General features: G+C 38.0%; 2 protein-coding genes across 3 annotated transcripts in view; one reads left to right on the top strand and one right to left on the bottom strand.

Moving 5' to 3' along the window:
* Positions 1-25,078, top strand: part of MFSD14A (major facilitator superfamily domain containing 14A) — a 48,348-nt gene that overhangs the window by 21,032 nt on the left and 2,238 nt on the right. For both annotated transcript variants that reach the window (XM_043460538.1, XM_043460536.1), the window contains 9 exons: positions 5,402-5,464; positions 6,201-6,328; positions 8,200-8,314; positions 11,686-11,904; positions 12,179-12,292; positions 13,011-13,082; positions 21,316-21,428; positions 22,617-22,714; positions 24,705-24,868. In XM_043460538.1, coding sequence (XP_043316473.1) covers positions 5,402-5,464; positions 6,201-6,328; positions 8,200-8,314; positions 11,686-11,904; positions 12,179-12,292; positions 13,011-13,082; positions 21,316-21,428; positions 22,617-22,714; positions 24,705-24,868 — 1,086 coding nt within the window. The remainder of the gene's footprint in view (positions 1-5,401; positions 5,465-6,200; positions 6,329-8,199; positions 8,315-11,685; positions 11,905-12,178; positions 12,293-13,010; positions 13,083-21,315; positions 21,429-22,616; positions 22,715-24,704; positions 24,869-25,078) is intronic.
* The window catches only part of SASS6 (SAS-6 centriolar assembly protein), a 44,920-nt gene continuing 41,273 nt past the window's right edge, over positions 21,432-25,078 (bottom strand). Inside the window, exon 17 of the mRNA XM_043460535.1 lies at positions 21,432-22,024. Within this exon, the coding sequence (XP_043316470.1) occupies positions 22,008-22,024 (17 nt within the window). The 3' untranslated portion in view covers positions 21,432-22,007. The remainder of the gene's footprint in view (positions 22,025-25,078) is intronic.

The raw sequence follows: 25,078 nt of genomic DNA, 5'->3' as shown, positions 1-25,078 counted from the left end.
TGGAGAATCCCATGGACGAAGGAGCCCTCGAAAAGAGTCAGACACCATGACTGAGCAACTTCACTTCACTTCAAATCTATAAAGAGCTTAAAGATATTAATCTGTGTATCTATAAAAGAGCTTAAAGGTATTATTACTGATTTGGAACAAGAACCCTGCTCCAAGGCTCTACTATTGTTTTCTGGCTTTTGGTCCCTTAACTCTGCATCCCTTCCCTTCCTTGATTGGCAACTGTTTGAATTCACACTTTGGAACTCAGGAAAGGTCATGAAGACTGAACAGAAAGGCTCCCCAGGTCCAGGAGCCTGTGTACACTGTCCCGCTTAGTTTCAATAATACAAGTGAGGAAATTAAGGGTTAGAAGAGTTAAAGAGCTTCTTTTGTTCCAGTTCTCAGTCTTAGAGAACACTGGCAGTAAGTGGTTCACACCCATGTTTTAGGTAGTTCAGCAGCCCAACCACTAGCCACGTAGAGAGATTTAAATATTTGCTAAACTATGCAAGCCAGCAAAAAAAGTTTTTTGTGATGATCCCATAATTTGTGTAGCTGTTTTTTAAATTCATTTCTGGTTTATGTTTTTTCAGTATATCAACTTTTTGTCTAATTTTGATATCATGTCTTTTCTGATTTGAAAGATTGTTTTCTTTAAGAACAAGGAAGAAGTCCAGTTATTTAATATAAATAACTTACTCGTTTTTTCACAGCTATGGGAAAACTTTGTGCTTAGTATATTCTTAACTATTTTTAGTAATTAAAACATAGAAAGTACCTTTGATTTTGATTTTTCTGTTGCTTTCTCTTTCATTTTTTTGAATCCTGGTCAGGAAAATGAAAAGTGCTATTTTGAGACTTAATTATTTTTCTTTTGCCAGCATAAATATACTTCTCAGAATTATTGCTCTAACATTGGTGCCAATTGTTTCATTGAAAGACTTCTCTCCCCCATCATTATTGTAACAGTTACTCTTAATTCTTGTTTGTTTTTTATACTTGAATTTTTTAAGATGGTGAAATGATGAGTTGTGGTTACTTGGGACAGTTGTCCATATTATCATAGTCATAATACTTTACCTTTTTCAATTTTTTACTTTATTTTTTTAAATTAAGCATACTCTCAGAAAAAAAATAGTTTCAAATATTATTGAATGTTAAGTTCAGAGTTTTATCTTTCTAATTCTTCTCTCATCTGTAATGTATACACATTTTTAAAATTGCAGTTTTTATGCTCTTTGTTTTTTAGCTGTTTGATGGGGAAAACCTTGGCTGAAGAGAGTTAGGCAAATCAGAGATTGAGTTGTAGAGATTAGATGTATGTAAATTGGCAGAGATTGTTAAACTCCAGATATTGAATCCTTCCTGGTGTTTTGGCCTTTGGGCCTTAGAACTGCAAGAATCTTTGAAATATCGCTGAAGAAATTGTACATGAGAAATCTATATATAGACAATCCTCTGTATATTATATCAGTGTATGTTACTTTTTTTTTTGGCCCTGCCACACGGTTTGGGGGATCCTAATTCCCCAGCTAGGGATTGAACCTGTGCTCCCTGCAATGGAAAACGCGGAGTTCCAACCAATAGACCGCCAGGGAATTAATTACCTGGCGGTATGTTACTGTTTTAATTACTAGTAACATAATGTGTGCCTGTTGTAACCCTTAGGCGGTATATAAACAGGTCAGGACCGGGAAGTTCTCCTGAAGTCCTGTTTATCCCTCCAGGCAGCCTGCAGTTCGGTTGTGCTTTCCCAGCCCCATGGGACAGATCGGCCAGTTGGAGGTAAAGATTTCAGTTTTACAGTGTTGTTGTTGTTGTTCGGTCGCTCAGTCGGGACCCCGTGGACTGCAGCATGCCAGGCTTCCCTGTCCTGCACTGTCTCCTGGGCTTGCTGCTCATGACCAGGGGGTAGGCTCAGGCATGTGTATTTTTCAGAAGTGATTCTCATATATCTAGTATACATCACTAATTAAGAACCAATATAGTAATTCAGTATAGACTTTTAAATAAGATTTTGCTCATTTTGAGACTTTCTTTGCTCAAAGAAAATTTGAGCTTTTGAGCTCAAAATTTGAGCAAAATTTCTTTGCTTTTGACTTTGTTAGCAGTCCTCTTTTCTCTGTTCTGGACTCCTACACTCCCCAGTGTTGGGGTGTGGGGAGAAGTGAGTTCTGGGGTGGAGGGCACCAAGCTGTAGCACTTTGTTCTTTTTTCCAAATGTCTGTTAACCTTTAAACATTTTACTTCTTCCTCATGAGTTTTGAAACTGATCATAAATGATGCCTGCTGGAACAGCTCTTAATGTACATTTAAAAAGGGAAGATGAGAGTGAAAATATAAGTGAGTTTATTTGTATTTTATGTTTATCTCTCTTCCCATACACAACTCTCAAAAATTACAGAGCTTAAGTATTTCAGTTTTCAAAGATACTCTTTGAATTAATTCATTTAACAAATAACCAAACTTAAGATGTATTAGTTATAATAAATATTTGATTTTGGATTTATAATAGCCTTTGTTTTAAAAAGTAAGGTGAAATTAAAAGAATTAAAAAAAATATTTCATGTGTTTGCAGTTATCTTTGAGTTTGAAACTCATAAAACTTATAGAGCATTGTTCTAGAATACAGTCACAGAATATAGTCAAAGAACAAAATGTTCTATGTGGAGGGCCTCTGCAGGAGAGGATGGTGAAGTCTCCACCAAGGGGATGTATGTTAATTACATAAGAGAATTTTATACTGACAAATACTTTTAAGAACTGTAATCTTAACACTTTGAGAGGTTGTGACTATATGGTTGGTTCATAATGGTGTTCAAATAGTGATTGTTGGTTGACTAAATAATATACATTTAGGTAAAAAGAATTAATGACAGTAGGATCTATAATGCTAAGAAGTGGCTTCACTTTTTCAGTGGATTGATGGTTCTAGAAATATTCAATGTTTCAAACTGCTAGATACACAATCCATGTTAAGGAGCAAGACCCTGGATCCAGACCTCCTGCGTCTCTTCTCTATAAATGTCTTAGTATTCTTTGCTGAGAGATAGTTTCTGTTTTTTAAATTGGTTAAGTCACTTTGCATAATTATGTTATATTAAGTCATTTTGAAGGCAGAATTTTTAACCTGTTAATTATGAATGTTTAGTTACTGTATAAAGTTATTACTATATAAAGGCACTATCTATGAGGCACCAATAGAGATAAAAATATATTAGATTCAAAGCATATATAGTAGATATAGTGCCTGTCTGCCCTTAATAAGTTTGAAATATAATTGAAAAGAAATATTTATTAAATACCTTAAGAGAGAAAAAGTATAAGAACAAACTAACACAGAAGTGTTAGTTGCTTAGTCGTGTCTAACTCTTTGCTACCCCACGGACTGTAGCCCACTAGACTCGTCTGTCCATGGGATTCTGCAGGCAAGAATACTGGAGTAGGTGGCCATTTCCTTCTCCAGGGGATCTTCCTGACCCAGGAATCCAACCCTTGTCTCCTGTATCTCCTGCATTAGCAGACGGGTTCTTTACCTCTAGTGCCACCTGCAAAACCCCTTACAAAGCTCTATGTGAGAGTGTTGTAATTGCCTATTATATGGTCCTAAAGGAGAAATAGATTGTTTTGGATAGGAAAGTTTGGTAGCCATGTGGAAGATTTGGAGGAAGACTCATTGGAAAAGACCCTGATGCTGGGGAAAATTGAGGGCCAGAGAAGGGGTTGACAGAAGATGAGATGGTTGGATGGTATCACTGGCTCAGTGGACATGAGTTTGAGCAAACTCAGGGAGATAGTGATGGATAGAGAAGCCTGGCGTGCTGTAATTCATGGGGTTCCAAAGAGTCGGACATGACTTAGTGACTGAACAACGACGACAAAGGGGAAAAAACATTTAAGATGGACAGGATATCATGTATAAAAGTATGAATATTGGAAAGCACAGGAATATTCTAAAAACAGTAAAGAGACCAGATTGATTAGAATGAAAGAGCTTAGCAAAGTGAATTGTTATCAATAAGATTTAGCATATTATAAAATTTCTTGTAGATATTCATTATGTCCTTCAGTCTTTTTAATTCCAAACCCATTCTTGTCCGTAAAAAGAATTGGCCGTTAGTAGTAACTGGAAGAAAAGCAGATTTGAGTTATGAAAGGTTTGGGGAAGCTATGGCCAGAGCAAATACTGCTAGCCTGTTTTTTTGTAAATAAAGTTTGATTGGAACACAACCATGCCTGTTCATTTACATATAGTCTGTAGCTGCTTTTATTGAGTTGAGCATTTATGACAGTGGCCTGCAGAGTTAGAATAAACTGAAAATATTCACTCTCTGGTCCTTCACAGAAAACGTTTGCAGTTGCCTTCCTTCAATCCCGTGAGTCTTCACTATAAATAACAAATAATAGGATTTCTCAACTCTTAAGATTTCAGGCCAGATTTGTCATGGAGGGTGGGACAAGGGGAGCTGACTTATGTATTGTAGGATGTTTAGCAGCCTTCCTAACCTCTACCTAATACATGCCGGTAACACCTTTTCTTTCCCTCTCCACTCCCACCCTCCTGTATCCCTCAGGTTGTGACAGAAATGTCTCTGATGTTGCCAGATGTCCTTTGGGGATCAAAATCACCCTCGGTTGAGAATCACAAAACATATGAATACCATAAGCGGGGTTTTTCCCGTGTTAGTGATTTTGAGTAATAAGTATTTCTTCTTTATTTTTGTGTGCGTTGTTGCTCAGCCATGTCTGACTCTCTGTGATCCCACGGACTGGAGCCCACCAGGCTCCTCTGTCCGTGGGATTGTCCAGGCAAGAACACTGGAGTGGGTTGCCATTTCCTTCTCCAGGGGATCTTCCCGACCCAGGGATTGAACCCAGGTCTCCTGCATCACAGGCAGATTATTTACCTTCTGAGCCCCCTGGGAAGCCCAGTTTTATCTCTAGGTCCGCTTTTGGCAATTAAAATATCTCTATTCTTCTAGTCTTCTGTCTTAGATAATACACCTATCTGTAAAGGGAATTGTAAGTCAGTCAGTTATATGTAGGAAGCAGGAGAGCATAGTGAGTAAAGCATGGACCTTCAGGCTTGACTTCCTGCCTGCCTTTCAGTTTTGTCACTTATGGACTGTGATCTTGGATAAGATGTTTAACCTCTCTATGTATCTGTTTTCCAGTAGGGCTATTAAAAAGAATTAAAGGAGATAATGTGATACAGTGTGCAGTTTAATGCCTTGTGATATAGTAAATGCCATGTAAATGTTTAGTAGTATTAGTATTTACTCATATGCATAGTGTCATACAAACCTAAAAATTATATGAAATAAAATTCAGTTGTATTATGAAGGGGCAGTTTAACTTTTACTAGGACTAAAATGTAGCATGAGCTTTTTATTTTGTTTTTATTTTCTAGGTATTACATGAAACCTTCCCTAAACATACATTTCTGATGAATGGCCTAATTCAAGGAGTAAAGGTAAGATCAGTCCTGTGTATATACATATGTATATATATATTCATGTACACAAACATGCACACATACACTTATATATATGTAGTCCTGCCAGTCCGTTATGCTGTTAGATCAGTCTGCTAAGTGTTAATTTTTACAATTGGAGTATATACCTCAAGGGATTGCTTAACACTTTTTAAATGAACTGAGTTTTAAATCTATTTGGCTCATATATAGCTAACTACTATGTATAATAATGATAAGCTACATCATAACAGATTTCCCCAGTGTTTTATGTGTTGGCATTTTCATTATGGAGATCTGAACACTTTTGTAAACTAGAAACATGAATGTATATTGAAGAGAAAAGAACTAATTAAAAAATACACGAATATGAAATATATTGATATGGTAAAGTATTGATTATTCTACAGTTTCTTTACTGTTGATTCCCTGTGATCAACAGGTTTATAAATAGAAAATAAGCATATAATATTCCTTCTAGAATTGCTAGTGTAGAGTTGTAGTCAAAAATTCATTAGAACATTTTGTATCTAATGTGCTACAAAGCCCTGCAGATGATTCTGGACAGTCTTGGGAATTTTCAATTATGTACAGACAAGAAATAAGCTCCTTATCTAAAATTTGATGATGTACTTATTTTGGAAATAGACTTGTTTAAAATTCTTCTTTAAGATGATTTATTTTGGCTCATCAATATACATAGTATATGTATTTTCTTCATTTAACTTTTTTTTAGGGTTTGTTGTCCTTCCTCAGTGCCCCTCTTATTGGTGCTCTTTCTGATGTTTGGGGCCGAAAATCCTTCTTGCTGCTAACAGTATTTTTCACGTGTGCCCCAATTCCTTTAATGAAAATCAGCCCATGGTATGTACACATTCAGATTATGGCAATTAAATATTAACTGTTAATTTTTTTCTGAATATTCCCTCATTTCTTTCACTTTTTCCATCTTATTTATATAGGTTTTAAATATATTTTTCTAATACATTTATTCTTTGATACAGATAAAATACAGTAGCTGAGTAATATAGCTAATTAAAAATATAGTAGTAAGTAATAAAATATTTTGAACTTGTTGCCACTATAGAAGCATGTAGACTACTAGCTAACTTGCTTTTGGATTTCATAGCCCAAATTTCAAAACAATATTTTAGGGATTGGATAGAGTTGCTAATTTTTAATTTTCTTAAGTAGAATGTTTAAGAAAAAAAAACACAGTTTATCATCATTATCTGTATTAATTAGGAAGAGATCTAGTTATATATCAGTTAAGTTCCAAATAATAGTTTCTTAAAATCAGGAAAACTCGTTGCTAGTTTCTCTCTGCATGTGGAAGAAGTCTGGAGTTGAGCAGTTGGGAGCTGATCTGGCAGGTCCTGGAAAGCAGACTTTTTCTGTCTTCACGCTCTGCCATCCTCTGTTGTCACCTTGCTGTCCGGGATGGTTGCTTATGTGAGTTCCAGCTTGTCGTCGCCTTCAGGCAGCAAGGTGGAAGGAGTGACTTAAGAAGAGCACATCGCCTTCTTTTAGGGAAACTTCAGAATTTTTACCCAACCTCTGCTTGCGTCTTTTTGGTCAGATTGCAGGCACATCCTAGTTAAGAGAGACTGGGCTCTTGGCCGCCTTGATTAGACTCAAAAGTCTTTCACTGGGGAAGAAGGGAGGGAAAACTCACAAAGAGAATGATTTTCCCAAGAAAATAAAGCCTTAGTTTAGTTGTAGATAACTGTATTAATTCTTTGACTAACGTTCTTCGCCACTTGAATGTTATTGTTAGTTACTTCTACATCGTAGATGGGCTGTCTTTCCGTGGTGTATCTAGAAAGGCCAGGGGTGTTTATGGGGCAGGATCTTCCTCTCTCATAGGTGAGATATTACCCTAAAGGCCAAACCCCTGATGAATACTAACCATGTAAATGAAATCTTACTAAACAAATCTAGGGCATGAACAAATAATTTGCTGTGGAAAGCAGCATGTTAGAAAAAAATCTAGTAAGTAGTAAAGTCCTGCTGGCATGATATTTTGAAAGTGAAGTGTGATTATACTGGATTTTAAAAACTGAACGTCATCATTATAACAGAAACTTCTTATTCTCAGCAAGGTATGTTTGAATCATGAATAGCAAAATGTAGTTTGCTTTTTAAAATGGCTTTTGTTCATTTTATAGTACCTGTATTGGACACTGCCATGCAGGTTTCTTCTATATGGAAACTGAATTCTTCGTTTTGGCAACATTTGAAGAGCTAAAGATAACTTAGGGAAAAACATCTAGTTTTTTATATATAAGCTCAAGGTAATAGAAACTGAGGAACTAACTTGCCCCCTCAGTTTTATTTACTAAATTTCATTTTTTTGTGTAGTACTGTGATGGGAAATAAGATGAATTACAGTAGACTCTAGTTTATTGCTATTTTTAGTAGAAACAACAACAAAGCCACTTAATAAAACAACAAAGCCACTTACCCAACAGTTGGGTAAAAAATTGACCTGAAAACATTATCTAATTTTAAATATTCCTGCACAGTAGCTGAGCTGCTATGAATGGCCCACTTCTAGCCCAATGTTTTTGTAGTATCTGGAGCTTATGATTTATAGGAGAATTAATCTATGAATTGTCTACTAGCTGTTGACTGAAATTAGCTGTTCTTACATTAGTTCACTTATAGAAATCAAGGTAGATCAAGGTAATGGTAATTGTTCTAACCTTTTCTTGTCAATTGTCTTTTAATCCTAGGTGGTACTTTGCTGTTATCTCTGTTTCTGGGGTTTTTGCAGTGACTTTCTCTGTGGTATTTGCATATGTAGCAGATATAACCCAAGAACATGAAAGAAGTATGGCATATGGCCTGGTATGTACGTTTATTCTAATACCTTTATCTGCTGAAAAACACTCCATATTGTCTCTTATTACAAGGAGTACAGCCTTTGCATTACAAGATTATTTTTGCATAAATACATTTTATAAAAATCATCCATCAGATCACATTAAAGCATTTTTTCAGTACAAAAGCCATGTAAGTTCTGCTGTTTTCATTCAGTAAGTATTTGTCAGACATGTCAGATTTGAAATTATAGTGAAATATTTTTACCTTATAGAAGTTCTTTTTAATAGACTACTAAAGGAGCTATTTAATATGTAATAAGATTTAAAATTACTAATATATAATGGCTCATCTAAAAGAGAATAGGTTAATATCCATCTCTAGGATCCCAGACCTTTTCTGTGGCTTTGGGGGCCACATATAGTCTCTCTCATATTCAACTGTTTTTTAAATTAATTTTTATTGAATAAATCTGACATAACATTATTTAACTTTGAAGTACACAAAGTGTTACTTTGATACTTTTATATATTGTAATATAATTGCTGTGTATTTACCATACTACACAATTGTAGTACAATACTGGTGTCTGTATTCATTCTACCTCGCATTGGCTCTCTCTGGCCTATTTACTACTCCTTGCAAGTTTGTCTCTCATTTTCTTTTGTTTTTGCTCGTGGGCATGTGTTTACATCACTTTTAATGTGAAAGAACCATTTATAGATAGATTTAGCCCACAGGTGGTAGTTTGCCAAACTCTGAACACTGTTTTGGTAAACTAAATACTTAGTGGCAGTATAGTCTGTTGTCTGTCAAATCAAATTAACAGATCATGATTAGATAGCCAGAAATGGGACAGTGATGAGTTTCAGCAGATAGGCGGCAAGCATCTTCTGTTAAATGACTGAATATCGTGTCAGGCTGAATCTTACTTTTATGAGAGACTGTTTATCTTTGATTCAGAGATCAAAAGGAATATTTAAAAAATCATGGAATTAGGATTTTGAAGGAAATACAGTCAGAAACTTACAAAAAAATTAATCAGTTGTAAACTCAAGTACATTAAATGATGAGGTTGATGATAGCCAGGATGTTTTTAAGCAGCTTCCTGCTGCAGTTGGTAAAGAATCTGCCTGCTCAATACAGGAGACAGAAGAAATGCCAATTCAGTCCCTGGGTTGGGAAGATCCCCTGGAGTAGGAAATGGCAACCCACTCCAGTATTCTTGCCTAGAAAATCTCATGGACAAAGGAGCCTAGTGGCTACAGTCCATGGGGTCACAAAGAGTCAGACGTGACTGAGCATGCACACATGCGTACTATAAAATTATCCATTTTATGTGGATAGATAAATCAGTTTTGTGGCCATAGTCCAGGTTGTTTCTGTTTTTGCTCAAGGAACTTATTTTGTCTTAGCTAAATCCTTGAAATTAATAATTTTCACCCTGGAAGCTTTATGTTTTAAAGGCACAACTAGTAAATAACAACTTTAGTCTTCTCAAAGTAATATGGATGCAGATAAAAAGGGTTAAGGTGATCTTTGTGGCCCTCTTTCTATTTGGTCAGAAACAAATGGCCACCAGGTGGGGAGAACTGAGAGAAGGGAAGTGACATGAAATAATCTACACTCTGATTAGACCTTTTCACTCTGCCTTTGCGCCGTGATCCTGAGAATATTCCCAGATATCTCATTGACTTTCACAGTGAGAACCATTGCCCCTTTCCCAGCTCAGTGCCGGAGCTCTGCTTATACCCAGGTCCCTCTGAGACCACAGCCCACTATAATTAATTTCTAGAGTTACTGAAACAAAATACTATCAGAATCCAGTTTTAAAATGTTTCTAAGCCTGAAGGGTTCCCTTGGGCACATCTGGCATCCATCTCCACTTCACCCCTGACCTCAGGCAGTCACCAATCCACTTTCTGTCTCTGTAGTTTTGCTTTCAATAGAAATTTCATATAAAGAAATGATGTAAAACGTAGTCTTTTGTGTCTACACTTAGCATAATCTTAGAGGGTTTATCTGTGCTGATACATACATCAGTAGTTCCTTTTCATCGCCATGTAGTATTCCACCGTGTGGGACATACCACATTTTGTTTAGCCATTTACTGGTTGATGAATATTTGGGTTGATAGCTAGATGTTGATAGTTATTAGAATTTTATGTATTTGTCAGATAGTTGACCACTGACAATTGAATTGCTTATCCTGAACGTGTGTTATTAATAAACAGCTGTAGGAACTTCCCCAGGTGGTCTACTGCCCAGGACCCACATTTCCAATGCAGAGGGCCCAGGTTGGATCCCTGGTGAGGGAACTAGATCCTGTGTGCCGCAACTAAGTTGGCATGCTGCAACTAAAGATCCCACATGCTGCAGCTAAGACCAGTGCAGCCAAATAAATAAATAATAAATATAAGCAGCTATAAATAAGCACTCCTGTGCAGGTTAAATGCTCCATGCAAAAGTCAGGAAGAGCATAGAAACAGTAAAGCACAGAGCAGTGAGCAGGAGCTCATGGACCGCCAACATTAATTCTAACTACCCTCTGAAGAGTGTGGTCTCTCTCAGGTGTTACGTGCTGCCACATCTACTGTTGGTTTGCAGAACACTTTGTCCAGTAGGCCAGATATGTCTGGGCTTAGCAGTTTTTCTCCACCTGTGTCTTCTCTACTTTAATCTGCATCTTCACCAGACGTGTATGGACTTCCTCAGAATTTGAGAGAGACATGGTTAGAGATGTGCTCAATATCAAGGGTCGAAGCTCTTGTTCTTCCTAACCCTACCACCTAATGATGATCAAGCTCAGTTTTGTGTTGTGGCTTAACACTGTTACTGCTGAAGAGAGAAACTTTAGTCTTTCAGCTGTATTTCAGCCAGCTTTAAATATGTGACAAAGTAAAAATTCATTTAATTTTAATTTTAGTATTGGGGGAGAAATCCCAGTGGCATTGAATTTCCACAGAGTATTGTTTTAGACTGTTTCCACAGAGCACCAGGGGACTGTGGAAGCACCCTGGGGACCAGCATGCCGGCAGCTGGGGTAAGGGGAGTATTTGGACGGTAATCCAGGCCCCCAACCCCTCTTCAACTAAAGCAATTTTTGTTTATTTTTAAATATATTTTTACTTATAACTTTGTCGGCAGGATTTATTTAAACAGAGGGCTCCAAGGCTTAAAAGAAAGTGAAGCCACTATCTTAGAGGTTATTACATGTTTTTAGTTAAGAATCCAGTTCTTTTCTCCTCCTGCAGAAGAAGAATGTGTAAGAAAACCGGCACAGGGCGGAAGGAAGGGAGCAGCAGGAGGACTGACATCACTCAGAGTCTCCAGGTGTGGAAGGAGTGCAGCCAGGCTGTCCTTACTCATCTCTTTCTGTTGCTCTCGATTTGCTGCAGGTTTCGGCAACATTCGCTGCAAGTTTGGTAACCAGTCCTGCAATTGGCGCTTATCTTGGGCGAGTGTACGGGGACAGCTTGGTGGTGGTCCTGGCGACAGCGATAGCTTTGCTAGATATTTGTTTTATCCTGGTTGCCGTGCCAGAGTCATTACCTGAGAAGATGCGGCCTGCGTCGTGGGGAGCACCCATTTCCTGGGAACAGGCTGACCCCTTTGCGGTAACTTTGTACACTTTGGCAAAAACATGAATGTGTGATTCAGTGCAGCATTAATGTTTTGTTGCAGATGTTTCTTTGGGGAAAACATCGTGATTAATTTTTATAACTATTTTGGAAACTTCAGAATAGTTTTGGGGAGGATGAGAATAAACTGGGGGAAAAAAAATGACAACTAATGTCTGTATGTACACTGCCAGAAGATACCTCTGCATGTTCTTAAGAATAGTTCAGTGTTTTGATATAAAACCTTATATCGGTCTTTTTCTTGTTCTAGTCCTTAAAAAAGGTGGGCCAAGACTCCATTGTGCTGCTCATCTGCATTACCGTGTTTCTTTCCTACTTACCAGAGGCAGGCCAATATTCCAGCTTTTTTTTATACCTCAGACAGGTAAAATTCTTTTCTACTAAAGTGGACTTTTCTTTCATTGTTTAGTGCCTTAATAAAAAAATTTAATCTTGAGAGAGCTATAGAGACTTTTAAAAATGACTATCATTTTAGACATATGGCTCACTAGAATTAACTTCCTAGTTAGTGTGACTGACGCATTTCTATTAAGACTTTTGGCTTAGGCAAAAAGAGATAATCTCCTGTCAATGTATGTGGTTTGAGTTTATATGTTCCTTACAGAGGTGACGGAATGCTTTAATCCACTCACCTGCCCCAGACAGTCTCTCTGTGATTTAGAGCATATACTAATAAAGCAGCTAGCCAGAATGAGCGCATTTGTTTTTTTCTCCTTGACACTAATCTTTTTGGCAGAGATTAAGCCTTTATCAATATGCATGAAAATTACAAAGTGGTACAATATTTATTTGTAAAATAGATTTTAAATGCTTGATAGCAGTCTCCAATTTAGGAAATCAAAATTAAGGGATCAGGATTTAAATTTACTTTATCTGAGTTAAGTAGCTATTATTTTCAGCATCCTACTTTGTTATAATTTTGGTTCTCAGTGAATGTCAGATTCTTCCTCTGAGGAGTTTTTTGATTATGAATGAATTGCATTTTCTTTTCTTGTCCTATTTAATGTTAATATACAGGTAGTTAGTATGGTATTTTTTGTGCTTTTATATTTATTAATGTTACTTTTCTGGAAACCCTCTAGATAATGAAATTTTCACCAGAAAGTGTTGCAGCATTTATAGCAGTCCTTGGCATTCTTTCTATTATTGCACAGGTGAGTTTTCTTTCTCATTAGAGGGAAAGATGTTTGAAGGTTCAGAGATAACAATTCTGTTAGTATAGGTAGTACTGATTGACACATACTAATCAACATATGATGTAAACAAGAAAGACAGTTTATTAACTTACACTAGACTATAGTCACCTGCATAAAATCAGAAGTTTTATGTTAGTCTTGTTCTACTGTTGAATGATTCATTCAGTAAATGTTCATTGAATACATATCATGAGTCAGGCTCTTGTGATATAGCAGTGAACTTAACTAAATCCCTGCTGTTGTAAAGTTAGCATTCTTGTGGGATAAGAGGATGAATAAAAGTGTTGGTGTAAACATATCTGGTGTAATGAAAACTGGAGAAAAAGGGTAAAAGGGATGCAGCACGTGGCTAGGAGCAGGGTGTTATTTTATCTGGGAGAGTGGGAAGGCTTTGCTGATACAAGTGACCTTTGAGCCGAGACCCAAAGGAATGAGGAACAATCCACTAGAATACGTGGAGGAGGAGAATTCCGAACCACCAGCACAGAACCACACCTCTGAGAGAACATTCCTAGATGTGTGAGAAGCAGCTATGGGGCAGGATGGCTGTGGTGCAGTGAATAAGGGAGACTGTCAGGAAATTAAATCCAAGAGGTAGAGAGGGACCAGATTTGTGTGGGTTCTTCCACGCCTCCGTAAGACTTGACAGGAAGATAGGAAGCCATGGGAGCGTTTTGAGCAGAGAAGTGACATGAAGGTATTTTTATCTTGGAAAGTCAGTTGGGAGCCAGTGGTTGTTTGAAGAATAAGATATTAATCAACACAAGAATCTGGATTTCCTTAGGAGATATTTCATCCTGACCTTCATATTATCTCTGTTCCACACTTTCCCCAAGGTGGAAAAGACTCTCCCCTTTCTTCCTGTTTGGCTTTGATTTTCTAGATTCTGTAAGAGAGCGCATGCGCGCGCGCACACACACACACGCGCGCGCACACACACACGGTCTACCCTAACACACTTTCCCACCTGAAATCCAGTCTCCTGGGTTGCAGCTTTGTCTTGCTGTACTCTTAAAATGGTAAGTAAACTCTATTTGATAGTATTCTTGGATGGTTCACCATCTCCTAGGTAGGATTGCTTCTGCAGATCTCATCATTTATGAATTTCTGGTAGGTTTAGTTAAAAACTTTAAATTCTATAATATACTTCCCCTGTGACCTCACACATGCATACATGTGGCACTAATTATTAGTCTTATTTTTAACCTCAGTTTTATCCTAAAAATCCTTGATCTGGAAAAACATTGTATTTAAATATTCATTCCTTGCTATCAGGAATGTGTTCTTCATCTTTGAAGGAAAATAAAGTATTGCTGGTATATACAAATAGCTTTTAAAAAAAAAAAACACCTTGCTGAACACAAAGGAAAGTGTACTAAGACTAAAGCTTGATGAGTTATCAAATGTTAACTGACCTTGAATCCCGAGATAAATCTAGCCTGATAGTTATGTCTTATCTTTCAGATATTGCTGTGATTAGATTTGCTACTATTTTATTTGATTTAGATCTTAAAGAGAGCAGGCTAACAGTTCCTATAATGACGCTTAATTAAGAGGTTAGTAGCTGTACATTCTAAGTTCTGCTTCATACTAAACTGAGTATGGAAGCTGTAGGTGGGCACCTGGTAAATTTGGGCACACTAGGGACTGCTTGAATGAGTAATTGAAGGTGCTTTAGGGGAAATTTTCCCTTTGCTCAATAGATGGCATCAGGTACAAAGGATACAAAATGGAAAACAGCCCTAAGAAGAGCTCAGAATCAGGGCGGGCAGACATGTGAACCCAGGAGGGAGCATGGTTGGGTTTGCCTTAGAAAGAGTCCCGCAGTAGCAGGTTCATGAGGGCTGTGAATCTGGGAAGGAAGAAGCCTCGGCCCAGCCGGCCTTGATAGCACAGCAGATGCTGTATCCAGAAACATGGTCCACAAAGAATGTAGTACTTAATTGACCTACATAGGGATGGGGGCCTACATAGGGATGTAGTTTATGAGATGTGAAATCACATTTCTGAAAGTGAGAAAATTAATTTAAATTTCAGAAACAGATGAATAGGAGTATGTAGCCTGCATGTAAATATTGATAATTATAGTTTGTCATTATATGAATTAAAATATCAAGTATAGTTTATAGCCCTAAAGGTAGAAGCATTATGTTTTCATTTCTGGCAGGTGCACAGTTGAGAATGCCTTCTCCCCGTTGACCTCTCAAGGCAGTGAAAAACCAGTCTCTGTGTCTCCCCAGCAGCACAGAGCTGCTTGCAGCCCGCACCGGTGCCTCCCTTTGTTGACTTCCCGCGGGCCCCTGTGCCTTTGTTCCTGCCCTGCGTACTGCCTGCCCCTCTTACCCCTTGAGTGTTCCTTCTCTGAGTTCCCATATAACTTGCCTATATCTCTTTCATGGTACAAAATGCACTGTATTATGAATTTTACCTATTTATTTCTGATTATTTTTGCCTCAGTAGATCATGAACTCTAGTAGAGCTCTTAGAAGATGTGAGGTCAGAATTATATCATAACTGTTTTTGTCACTCTAGCACCCTAAACTGCACCTGCAGCCCCATGGGTGCGAAATTAAAGGTCACTTTTTTTCCATAGTAAATATAGCAGTGTAGCTTCTCACCCAGAATTACGAGATCTAATAACATGTACAGCCTTCCAGTGGAAGCCGCATGGTTTCCGTCCCCTTTGGGGCCTTTACTCTCTGGTCTGCCATCAGCCCCATCACTGCCATGGCACCAGTAGGCATGAGTTCATTACATTTCACTAAATATTCACACGAGTACGTGAATACAGTTCGTTCTACACACTTCTCCTCCTTGGTGCAGTCATCTGGTCCCCTGTGTCCTGGTGACATCCAGATTTATACCAGGCCAGTGCTGTCGGACACATCTGGACATCTCACACCTGACATGGCCGTGACTGCAGCCCGGCTTCCTTCCACCCACGCTGCTCATCTCATTTGGTGCCTTCACCGCTCTCCCAGCTGTTGAGGCCACGAACCTTGGCACCATTCTTGATTCCTTCCTTTCTCCTTCTCCTACATCCAACCCATTAGATGGCATCTCCTTTCACCTCTCTCTCCAAAATATATTTTGGGTATTTTTGTTTGCGTGTTTGTCTTGTTTTTGTTTTTCAACTTTTTTTTTTTTTCTTCAACTTTTAATTGTATATTGGAGTACTGCTGTGTGACGATGTTGTGATAGTTTCAGGTCTACAGCAGAGTGATCCAGCCATACATACATGTATCCATTCTCCCCCAGTCTCCTTTCCCATCCAGGTTGCCACACAGCATTTCACAGAGCTCCCCGTGCTATACACGAAAGTTCACTTGTATAATTTCTTTTTAGATTCTTCACATAAGCAGTATCACATGGTATTTCTCTTTCTCTGACTGACTTCACTAAGTATCATAATCTCCAGGTCCATCCATGTTGTTGCAAATGACATTATTTTATTCTTTTCAATGGCAGAGTAATACTCCATTGTATATATGTACCACATCATCTTTATTCATTCACCTGTCGATGGGACTTTTTAGGTTGCTTCCATGTCTGACTGTTGTAAACAGTGTTATAGTGAATTCGAGAGCATGTATCCTTTCAGACCATGTTTTTCTCCAGATTTATGCCCAGGAGTGGGATTGCAGGGTCATGTGGTAGCTGTTTTTATTTTGAGGAACCTCCATACTGTTCTCTGTAATGGCTGTACCAATTACATTCTCATCAATAGTGTAGGAAGGTTCCTTTCTCCGCTCACCCTCTCCAGCATTTATTGTTTGTAGATTTTTTTTTTATGATAGCCATTTTGACTGGTGTAAGGTAATACCTCATTGTAGTTTTGATTTGCATTTTTCTAGTAATTCGTGATGTTGAAAATCTTTTCATGGGCCTCTTGGCCATCTGAGGTGGATTTCTTATAGACATCATATATGTGGGTCTTTTTTTTGTATCCATTCAGCCACACTATGTCTTTTGGTAGTGCATTTAATCCATTTGTTTACATTTAAGGTTAAGTATTGATGTAAATATCCTTATACGTTTAAGGATAAGTATTGTGTTCCTATTGCTGTTTTCTTAATTGTTTTCAGTTGTTTTTTTCCCAGTTTGTTTTTGTAGGTCTTTTTTCTTCTCTTTCATTATCTTCTTTTGTGGTTTGATGACCATCTTTAGTGTTGGGTTTGGTTGCTTTTTCTCTTTTGTGTGTTTATCTATTGTAGTTTTTGGGTTTGCTGTTCCCCTAAGGTTTCAATATAGCAGTTTGTATATATACAATGTTGTTTTAAGTTGCTTGTTTCTTTCTTGCCTAGAGGAGTTTCTTTAGCATTTGTTGCAAAGCTGGTCTGGGGGTGCTGAATTCTGTTAGCTTTTACTTGTCTGTAAAACTTTTGATTTCTCTGTCAAATCTGAATGAGAGTCTCACTGGACAGAGTATTCTTGGTTGTAGGTTCTTCCCTTTCATCATTTTAAATATATCATGCCATTCCCTTTTGGCTTGCAGAATTTCTGCTGAGAAATCAGCTGAAAACCTTATAGGAGTTCCCTTGTATATTATCTGTAGTTTTTGCCTTGTTGCTGTTAATATTTTTTCTTTGTCTTTAATTTTTGTCAGTTTGATTACCATGTGTCTCAGTGTGTTCATCCTCAGATTTTTCCTTCCTGGACTTGGTTGACTGTTTCCTTTCCCATGTTAGGGAATTTTTCAGCTGTTATCTCTCCAGGTATTTTCTTGGGTTCTTTTGCTCTTTTCTTCTGGGACCCATATAATGCAAAGGTTGGTGCATTTAATGTCCCAGAGGTCTCTTAGGCTCTCTTCATTTCTTTTCATTTTTTTCTTTATTCTGTTTGTCAGGAGTGATTTCCATCATTCTGTCTTCCAGGTCACTTATCCGTTCTTCTGCCTTAGTTATTCTGCTGTTGATTCCTTCTCATGTATTTTTCATTTCAGTTATTGTATTGTTTATCTCTGTCTGTTCTTTAGTTCTTCTAGGTCTTTGTTAAATATTTCTTGCATCTTTTCGATCCTGCCCTCCATTCTGTTTCCAAGATCCTGGATCATCTTCACTATCATTATTCTGAATTCTTTTTCGGGAAGGTTGCCTGCCTTCACTTCATTTAGTTGTGTTTCTAGGGTTTTATCTTGTCCCTTTGTCTAGAACATAACCCTCTTCCTTTTCATTTCATCTAACTTTTTGTGATTGTAGTTTTCATTCTGCGGGCTGCAGGATTGTAGCTCTTCTTGCTTCTGCTGTCTGCCCTCTGGTGGATGATGCAAGAGGCTTGTGCAAGCTTCCTGATGGGAGGGATTGATGGTGGGTAGAGCTGGGTCTTGCTCAGCTAAAACTTTGTCTGCTAATGGGTGGGGCTTCTGTTGGTTGGTGGCCTGCGGTGAGCCAGCACTGGAGCTTGCAGACTGTTCGGTGGGGCTGATGATGCCTCCTTAGGACTTACGCCATCGAGGACTTCCAGGAGCTGCTGCTGCTCGTCCCTGTGAGCCACAGCCACCACCACTGCCCCTCACCACCTCCTCGGCACGAGACCCTCCAGCACTAGCTGGCAGGGCTGGCTCTGTCTCCTGTGGGGCCACTGCTCCTTTCCCCTGGGTCCTGGTGTGCCCTCCAGGAGTGGTGTCTGTTTCCCCCAGTCCTGTGGAAGCCCTGCAGTCAAATCCTGCTGGCCTTCAAAGTCAGTTTCTCTGGGGATTCCTCCTTCTGTTGCTGGATAGCCAGGTTGGGAAGGTTGATGTGTGGCTCAGAACCTTCACCCAGTGGGAGAACTTCTGTAGTATAATTGCTTTCCAGTTTGTGAGTCACCCACCCAACAGTTAAGAATTTTATTTCATCATGATTGCATCCCTCTTAACATCTCATTGTGGCTTCTTTGTCTTTAGATGTGGGGTATCTTTATTGGTGGGTTCCAGCGTCCTGTCAATCATTGTTCAGCAGTTATTTGTGATTCCAGTGCGCTCTCAAGAACTGGGTGAGGGCGTGTCCTTCTACTCCACCATCTTGAACCTGTCTCCCCCAAACCTATTTTGAATCGAAGTATTTCTCACCATCTCCATTCTTAGGAACCTTGTCTACCATGACAGGTAGCCTCCATTTGGTCTGTTTCCATACCTGTCTCCCTACTGTTTATTTGCCGCTTGACAGAGGGAGTTTTGTGAAGTTGAACTTAAGTCTTTCTGAAAGTTTAATATTCTCTGTCACAATCAGAATAACATCTAGGCTCTTGACAAAACCTCATTTTCCTCTTTTCTCCATGTACACTTGGATTGGAGTGTTCTTTTCCCCTGGATACTCATATAACTGCCCTTCCTTTTCATTCAGTGCTCACCTCAGAAAGGCCTTTCCTGCACATCCTGGTTTGAGCAGCACCTCTATCACACTACCTTACTTTATTTTCTTCACAGCAGCTACAGCCTCAAATTTGACTATTTTCTCTCTACTTGGAGATGATATAGTGGGTTAGACAAAAAGTCCGTTTGGGATTTTCCATCTTATGGGAAAACCCGAACAAGTATTTTTGACTAACCCAATATTTTCTGAACAGTCCTTTGATCTATTCACTGTTCCCAAGTTGGTGCCCTCAGACCTAAAATAGCCATTGCATATAGTAGGAACTGGGCAAATATTTGTTGACTGAATGACAAGTTGATGTCAGTTAACTGTTAATTAGCTGTGTCATCTTGGTTAAGTCATAAGTCATTTTAACTTTTGGGACTTGGTTCTTTTGGTTCTCTTGAAAATGAGAATTATATTAAATTAAGGGATACTAATTTTTTTTCCCGCCTAGCTCAGTCTAGATACTAAATAAGAAATTTCTTCCTTTATATTATTAAGAATATTGTGACATTTAAAATTGTGCATGCTTTCTAAAACACATATTAGGAACTTATACTAGGTGCTGGGGATACAGAGAAAAAAATTCTTGCCCTTGGGAGAAAATCAGTGTCTCAGTTAGAGTATCATACACAGAGGAAGTTTTTCTTTTCTAATTGCTTACTCTGGGTGAGTTCCCTTTTGTGGCTGTGGTTTTTGAAGAATGTAATCCAACAAGGTTTCATGCTTTGTGGAATGCAATTTTGTGTTCAGTTGATTTAAGGGGAAATCTCAGAGAAGAAAGCTGTGAGTGTTAACTGTTCAAGAATCATGAAAAGAATCTTCATTTACTACCCACTGGCTTATTTGAATCTGATTAAACTCTTAAATGATTGTCTCAATTTAATGAATTTTAAACTTGTACTTGATAATTTTGAGTTGAGTGCATTAGCCAGTCATCAAGTAGTGATCTGAATTATTTTCACTTCTTCCTTTATGGACTTAACCAGCTATCTAAAGGGATGTATTTAACACTAAGGTACCCAAATCATTGCTGAATTTTTCTTTGAAAGAAAAGCAAGAAAACCCAATCTCTTATATTGTTTATTAAATGTGCTGGGCACAATGCTAAGTTTATCATTTCATCTAGCTCATATGACAAAGTTTTGAAGTGCATACTATTTTCGTGATCTTGTAAGAGACAAGACTGAGTTTCAGAGTGAGTGACTTGCCCAGGGTCACATGGTTAGAGCCAAGACTATGATTAAGGCTGTTTTTCCCAAAGCTGTGTTCTTATTTATTATCCTATACTACTCCCAAGTCATACTTGTTAAACTGATTTACTGTTCATAAAAGCATCATGGTTTCAGCAGTCAGTTAATTTAGTGAAGGATATGTAAGTAACTGTACTGTTCCAGTTTTCTTTCGTCAGGAGAATAAGCATTTTGGATTAATTTGGACCTGTAAAAAAATGTTTTAAGCTATTATGTAACAGGAAGTCTCCAAACCATGAGTTAGAACCTGTCATTACTACTATTTACAATTTTTGATTTTAAATGGTCCTCAGTAGAAATGTACTGAACACAAAGTTCACCTTTCTATTTTCAGTTTTCTGACTTTTCCCCTCAATCTGGATCTGTCAGCAGAGGAACCTTTCATCTGCTTATTTCACCTGGTATAGTGATTTCAGGTCTATTCAGGGTAATTGTTGCTGCAAAACCAATGTAGAAATAGTCTACATTTCTAAAACCAAAATGTGGTAATAGTCCTTTTATATTAGATGTTGAAACAGGTTACCATGTACCTTTTTTTTTCTTTTCAGTGTTGAAAAGCTTATTCTGTTCTAATAAACCATTTTGGTGTTTCTTATTTTCCAGACCATAGTCTTGAGTTTACTTATGAGGTCAATTGGAAATAAGAACACCATTTTATTGGGTCTGGGATTTCAAATATTACAACTGGCATGGTATGGCTTCGGTTCAGAACCTTGGTATGTACAAATCTTTTAATTTTCTTAATTTTGGTGTTTGCCTTGTTCTTGTTTTTCACCTTTTTGGGGGTATAACTGACAAAATTTTTATATTTCTTAATTGTTTCTCAAATAAGAATTAGACTTTAATCTATCTTTTGGTATGCTTTTTTTCCCCTCAAAATGTATATAAACAGACTTCTCACTTGTGTATTCTATAGTGGCTTGAGAACAGTGGAGTGACATTTTATATCTAAGCAACAGATTGAGGTTTTTTTAATGAGATTATTGAGCTTTTCAGTCCCCAGTGAGCATTTAATCCAGTTTAGTTTGTTAGGAAATAACATGTAATCCCAGAGCAGCAAGGTTAGGGAAGAAAAAGTGGAGTAATACCACTTTTTTGATCATTACTGATGGCAAACCAGAAATCCAGTTGTTTTGGTTCTGGCTTCATGCTTGGAAGGCTCTCTGCTTTTCTTGCCTCTTTGGTTTCCTGCAGGGAGGTGATGGTAGAGGTGCTGCTGCTGTCAGGCTGCCCATGTACACTTCTCTGCTCAGATCCTACAGGGCTGAACTCCATAGTGTTTGCAGTAGTTTCATTCAGCTGAACACATCACCTGTTTGGGCGTGGATATGAGTAAGCACCCAAGACTGTGTTCTGATGGACATTGTAGTTTTCAGTCTAGCTTGTAAAAGAGATGCGCACAACTTAGTGAAAACATTTCTTTTTTAAACATCAAGCCAGAAGCACATTTAGATCAAATTAGTGCTTTTTTTTTTTCACACCGAATCACAAATCTCTGGGAACCTTGCCATAAGTTACAAGCAAACATTTGGAAACATTTAATGTTTCATTCTGTGTATTATACATGATTCCAACATTCTCCACCCACCCCCAGTCCTGCAGAAATAATACCCAACACACTTTACAGTTTAGATGTGATATGTGATATCCCAATTCTACATTAATACAGCATTCTCGTGAATAAGCGACTGTATTTCTGCTTTCTAGAAGAGTAAACAGGGTTAGACTTTTAAGTGACTTGCCCAGAGTCACAGAGGAAAGAAGAGCTAGTTCTCCTTTCTCCTGTACCACAGCTGTTTCTCAGTAAGAGTTACTTGATTTTAAATACGTATTTACATGTTTACATACAGGTACAATGAAGAATAACAACAACACTATCTCTGTTTTGCTGCTTTTGGTTGCAGGATGATGTGGGCTGCTGGGGCGGTGGCAGCCATGTCCAGCATCACCTTTCCCGCCGTCAGTGCACTGGTTTCACGAACTGCTGATGCTGATCAACAAGGTGGGTTGATAGGAACTAAGATAATTACTTTAAAAAAATACAGGATATTCTGATCCTGTTCTTTTTCCTAAGTACTGAATCATATGCGTATCTTCAGAGTAAAGAATTTTAAATTAGCAACCTAGATGCCCATCAGCAGATGAATGGATAAGGAAGCTGTGGTACATAATACACCTTGGAATATTACTCAGCCATTAAAAAGAATTCATTTGAATCAGTTCTAATGAGATGGATGAAACTGGAGCCCATTATACAGAGTGAAGTAAGCCAGAAAGATAAAGACCAATGCAGTATACTAACACATATATGCGGAATTTAGAAAGATGGTAACGATAACCCTATATGCAAAACAGAAAAAGAGACACAGACGTACAGAACAGAATTTTGGACTCTGTGGGAGAAGGCGAGGGTGGGATGTTTTGAGAGAACAGCATCGAAACATGTATATTATCAAGGGTCAAACAGATCACCAGCCCAGGCTGGATGCGTGAGACAAGTGCTCGGGCCTGGTGCACTGGGAAGACCCAGAGGAATCGGGTGGAGAGGGAGGTGGGAGGGGGGATCGGGATGGGGAATACATGTAAATCCATGGCTGATTCATGTCAATGTATGGCAAAAACCACTACAATATTGTAAAGTAATTAGCCTCCAACTAATAAAAATAAATGGAAAAAAGAAAAGAATTTTAAATTGCTTCATTGTACTAAGTACTCTGTAGTGGTCTGTTTGGGAAAATAATCCAAAAAAAGAGTGGATATATGTATACGTATAACTGACTCACTTTGCTGTACAACTGAAACTAACATTGTAAATCAACTCTAGTCCAATAAAATTAAAAAATAATAAGTTGTGTTCATTGTAAAGAGGAAAAGCAGATTCTAGGATATTATCTTTAGGTGGATATCCTTGTGTCTCAATGTGAATATGTGGCCCTATCTGTTCTTTTGCTAAAAAATTTAGTGATGGTTGACCACCTTATATTCACTAACCATTTAGTTATTACACATTTGCTGTGATGTGTTCGATATCTCAGGGATACACTAAGTGAAGTGAAATCGCTCTGTCGTGTCACTCTTTGTAACTGCATGGACTGTAGCCTGCAAGGCTCCTCCATCAATGGGATTCTCCAGGCAGGAATACTGTAGTGGGTTGCCATCTCCTATTCCATACCCTTTCATTAATATTGTATGTTTGTTATCTGAAGAACATAAAGAACTTATTTTTATTGTCTTATGTTTTTGTGGCAGGAACTCTTAATTTTTAAAATTCTAATAGATGAGGAATAATTCTTTGAAAAGCTTGTTTGTCAAAAGGAAAAAAAGGGGGCATTACAAAAGAGTGGCAGAAGTCACTTGGCTGATAAATAAGGAAAGGACCCTGGCCAAATCAAGTTGCTTTTTAAATTCGGGAGAAGATCCCAGAGATAAAACAAAAATCAGACTATAAAGGGGGTTTGGGGACTTAGCTGGCAGCCCAGTGGTTAAGAATTCACGGTGCAGTGCAGGGGACACAGGTTAGATCCCCGGTCAGGGAGCTAAGATCCCACGTCCTCAGAGCAACTAAGCCTGCGCGCCACAACCAAGACCCAAGGTAGCCAAATAAACAAGCATTTTTTTTAAAAGGAGGGGGGAGTGCTATATTTGACTAAGTGAGATCTTAAGGAGCTGCTTGGGGACAGGTTTTTTAGTATCTGTGCTTATGAACCCATGCCTGATTTTGAACCAGGAGATTTTTTTTTTTTTTTTAGGAAATAAATGATTCTGCTCACTTGTTTCTAAATTAGACCTATGTCTCAGTATACCTGTGCTTACATTTGCATCAAGACAGCTCACTGTACTTTGTAGAGCTTATAGCGTCAAAATAATCTTGATGCCACTGCAATAAGTTGCCAGTGTCCGATAAAAGCTTTGGCTTTAGAATAAGTGATTTCAGGTCTTAGTTATACAGTAGGAAAAACTAAGTGGTACACTAATTTGTTTAAACAATCCAGGTGTCGTTCAAGGAATGATAACAGGAATTCGAGGATTATGCAATGGTCTGGGACCAGCTCTTTATGGATTTATTTTCTACATATTCCATGTGGAACTTAAAGAACTGCCAATGACAGGAACAGACTTGGGAACAAACACAAGCCCACAGCACCATTTTGAACAGGTAATTATAAAAAGTTCCTTCATTTGGCTGGACTGAAAGATGATGTTTTTTGGTCATTTTATAAAAGCTTTTGAGATTCTTAGGTTGAATAAAAACACTTAAAACCAAAGCCCAAGGGACCATATCCTTCTATACACACATTTCTTTATAAAACTGGCTGTGTATTCCTTTCTTCCCTGGATAATTTTTTTTAATTATATATTAATTTCT

The sequence above is a fragment of the Cervus canadensis genome, chromosome 2, assembly GCF_019320065.1.
Source record: "Cervus canadensis isolate Bull #8, Minnesota chromosome 2, ASM1932006v1, whole genome shotgun sequence".
Taxonomy (NCBI): domain Eukaryota; kingdom Metazoa; phylum Chordata; class Mammalia; order Artiodactyla; family Cervidae; genus Cervus; species Cervus canadensis.
This window is presented reverse-complemented; position numbering and strand designations above follow the sequence as displayed.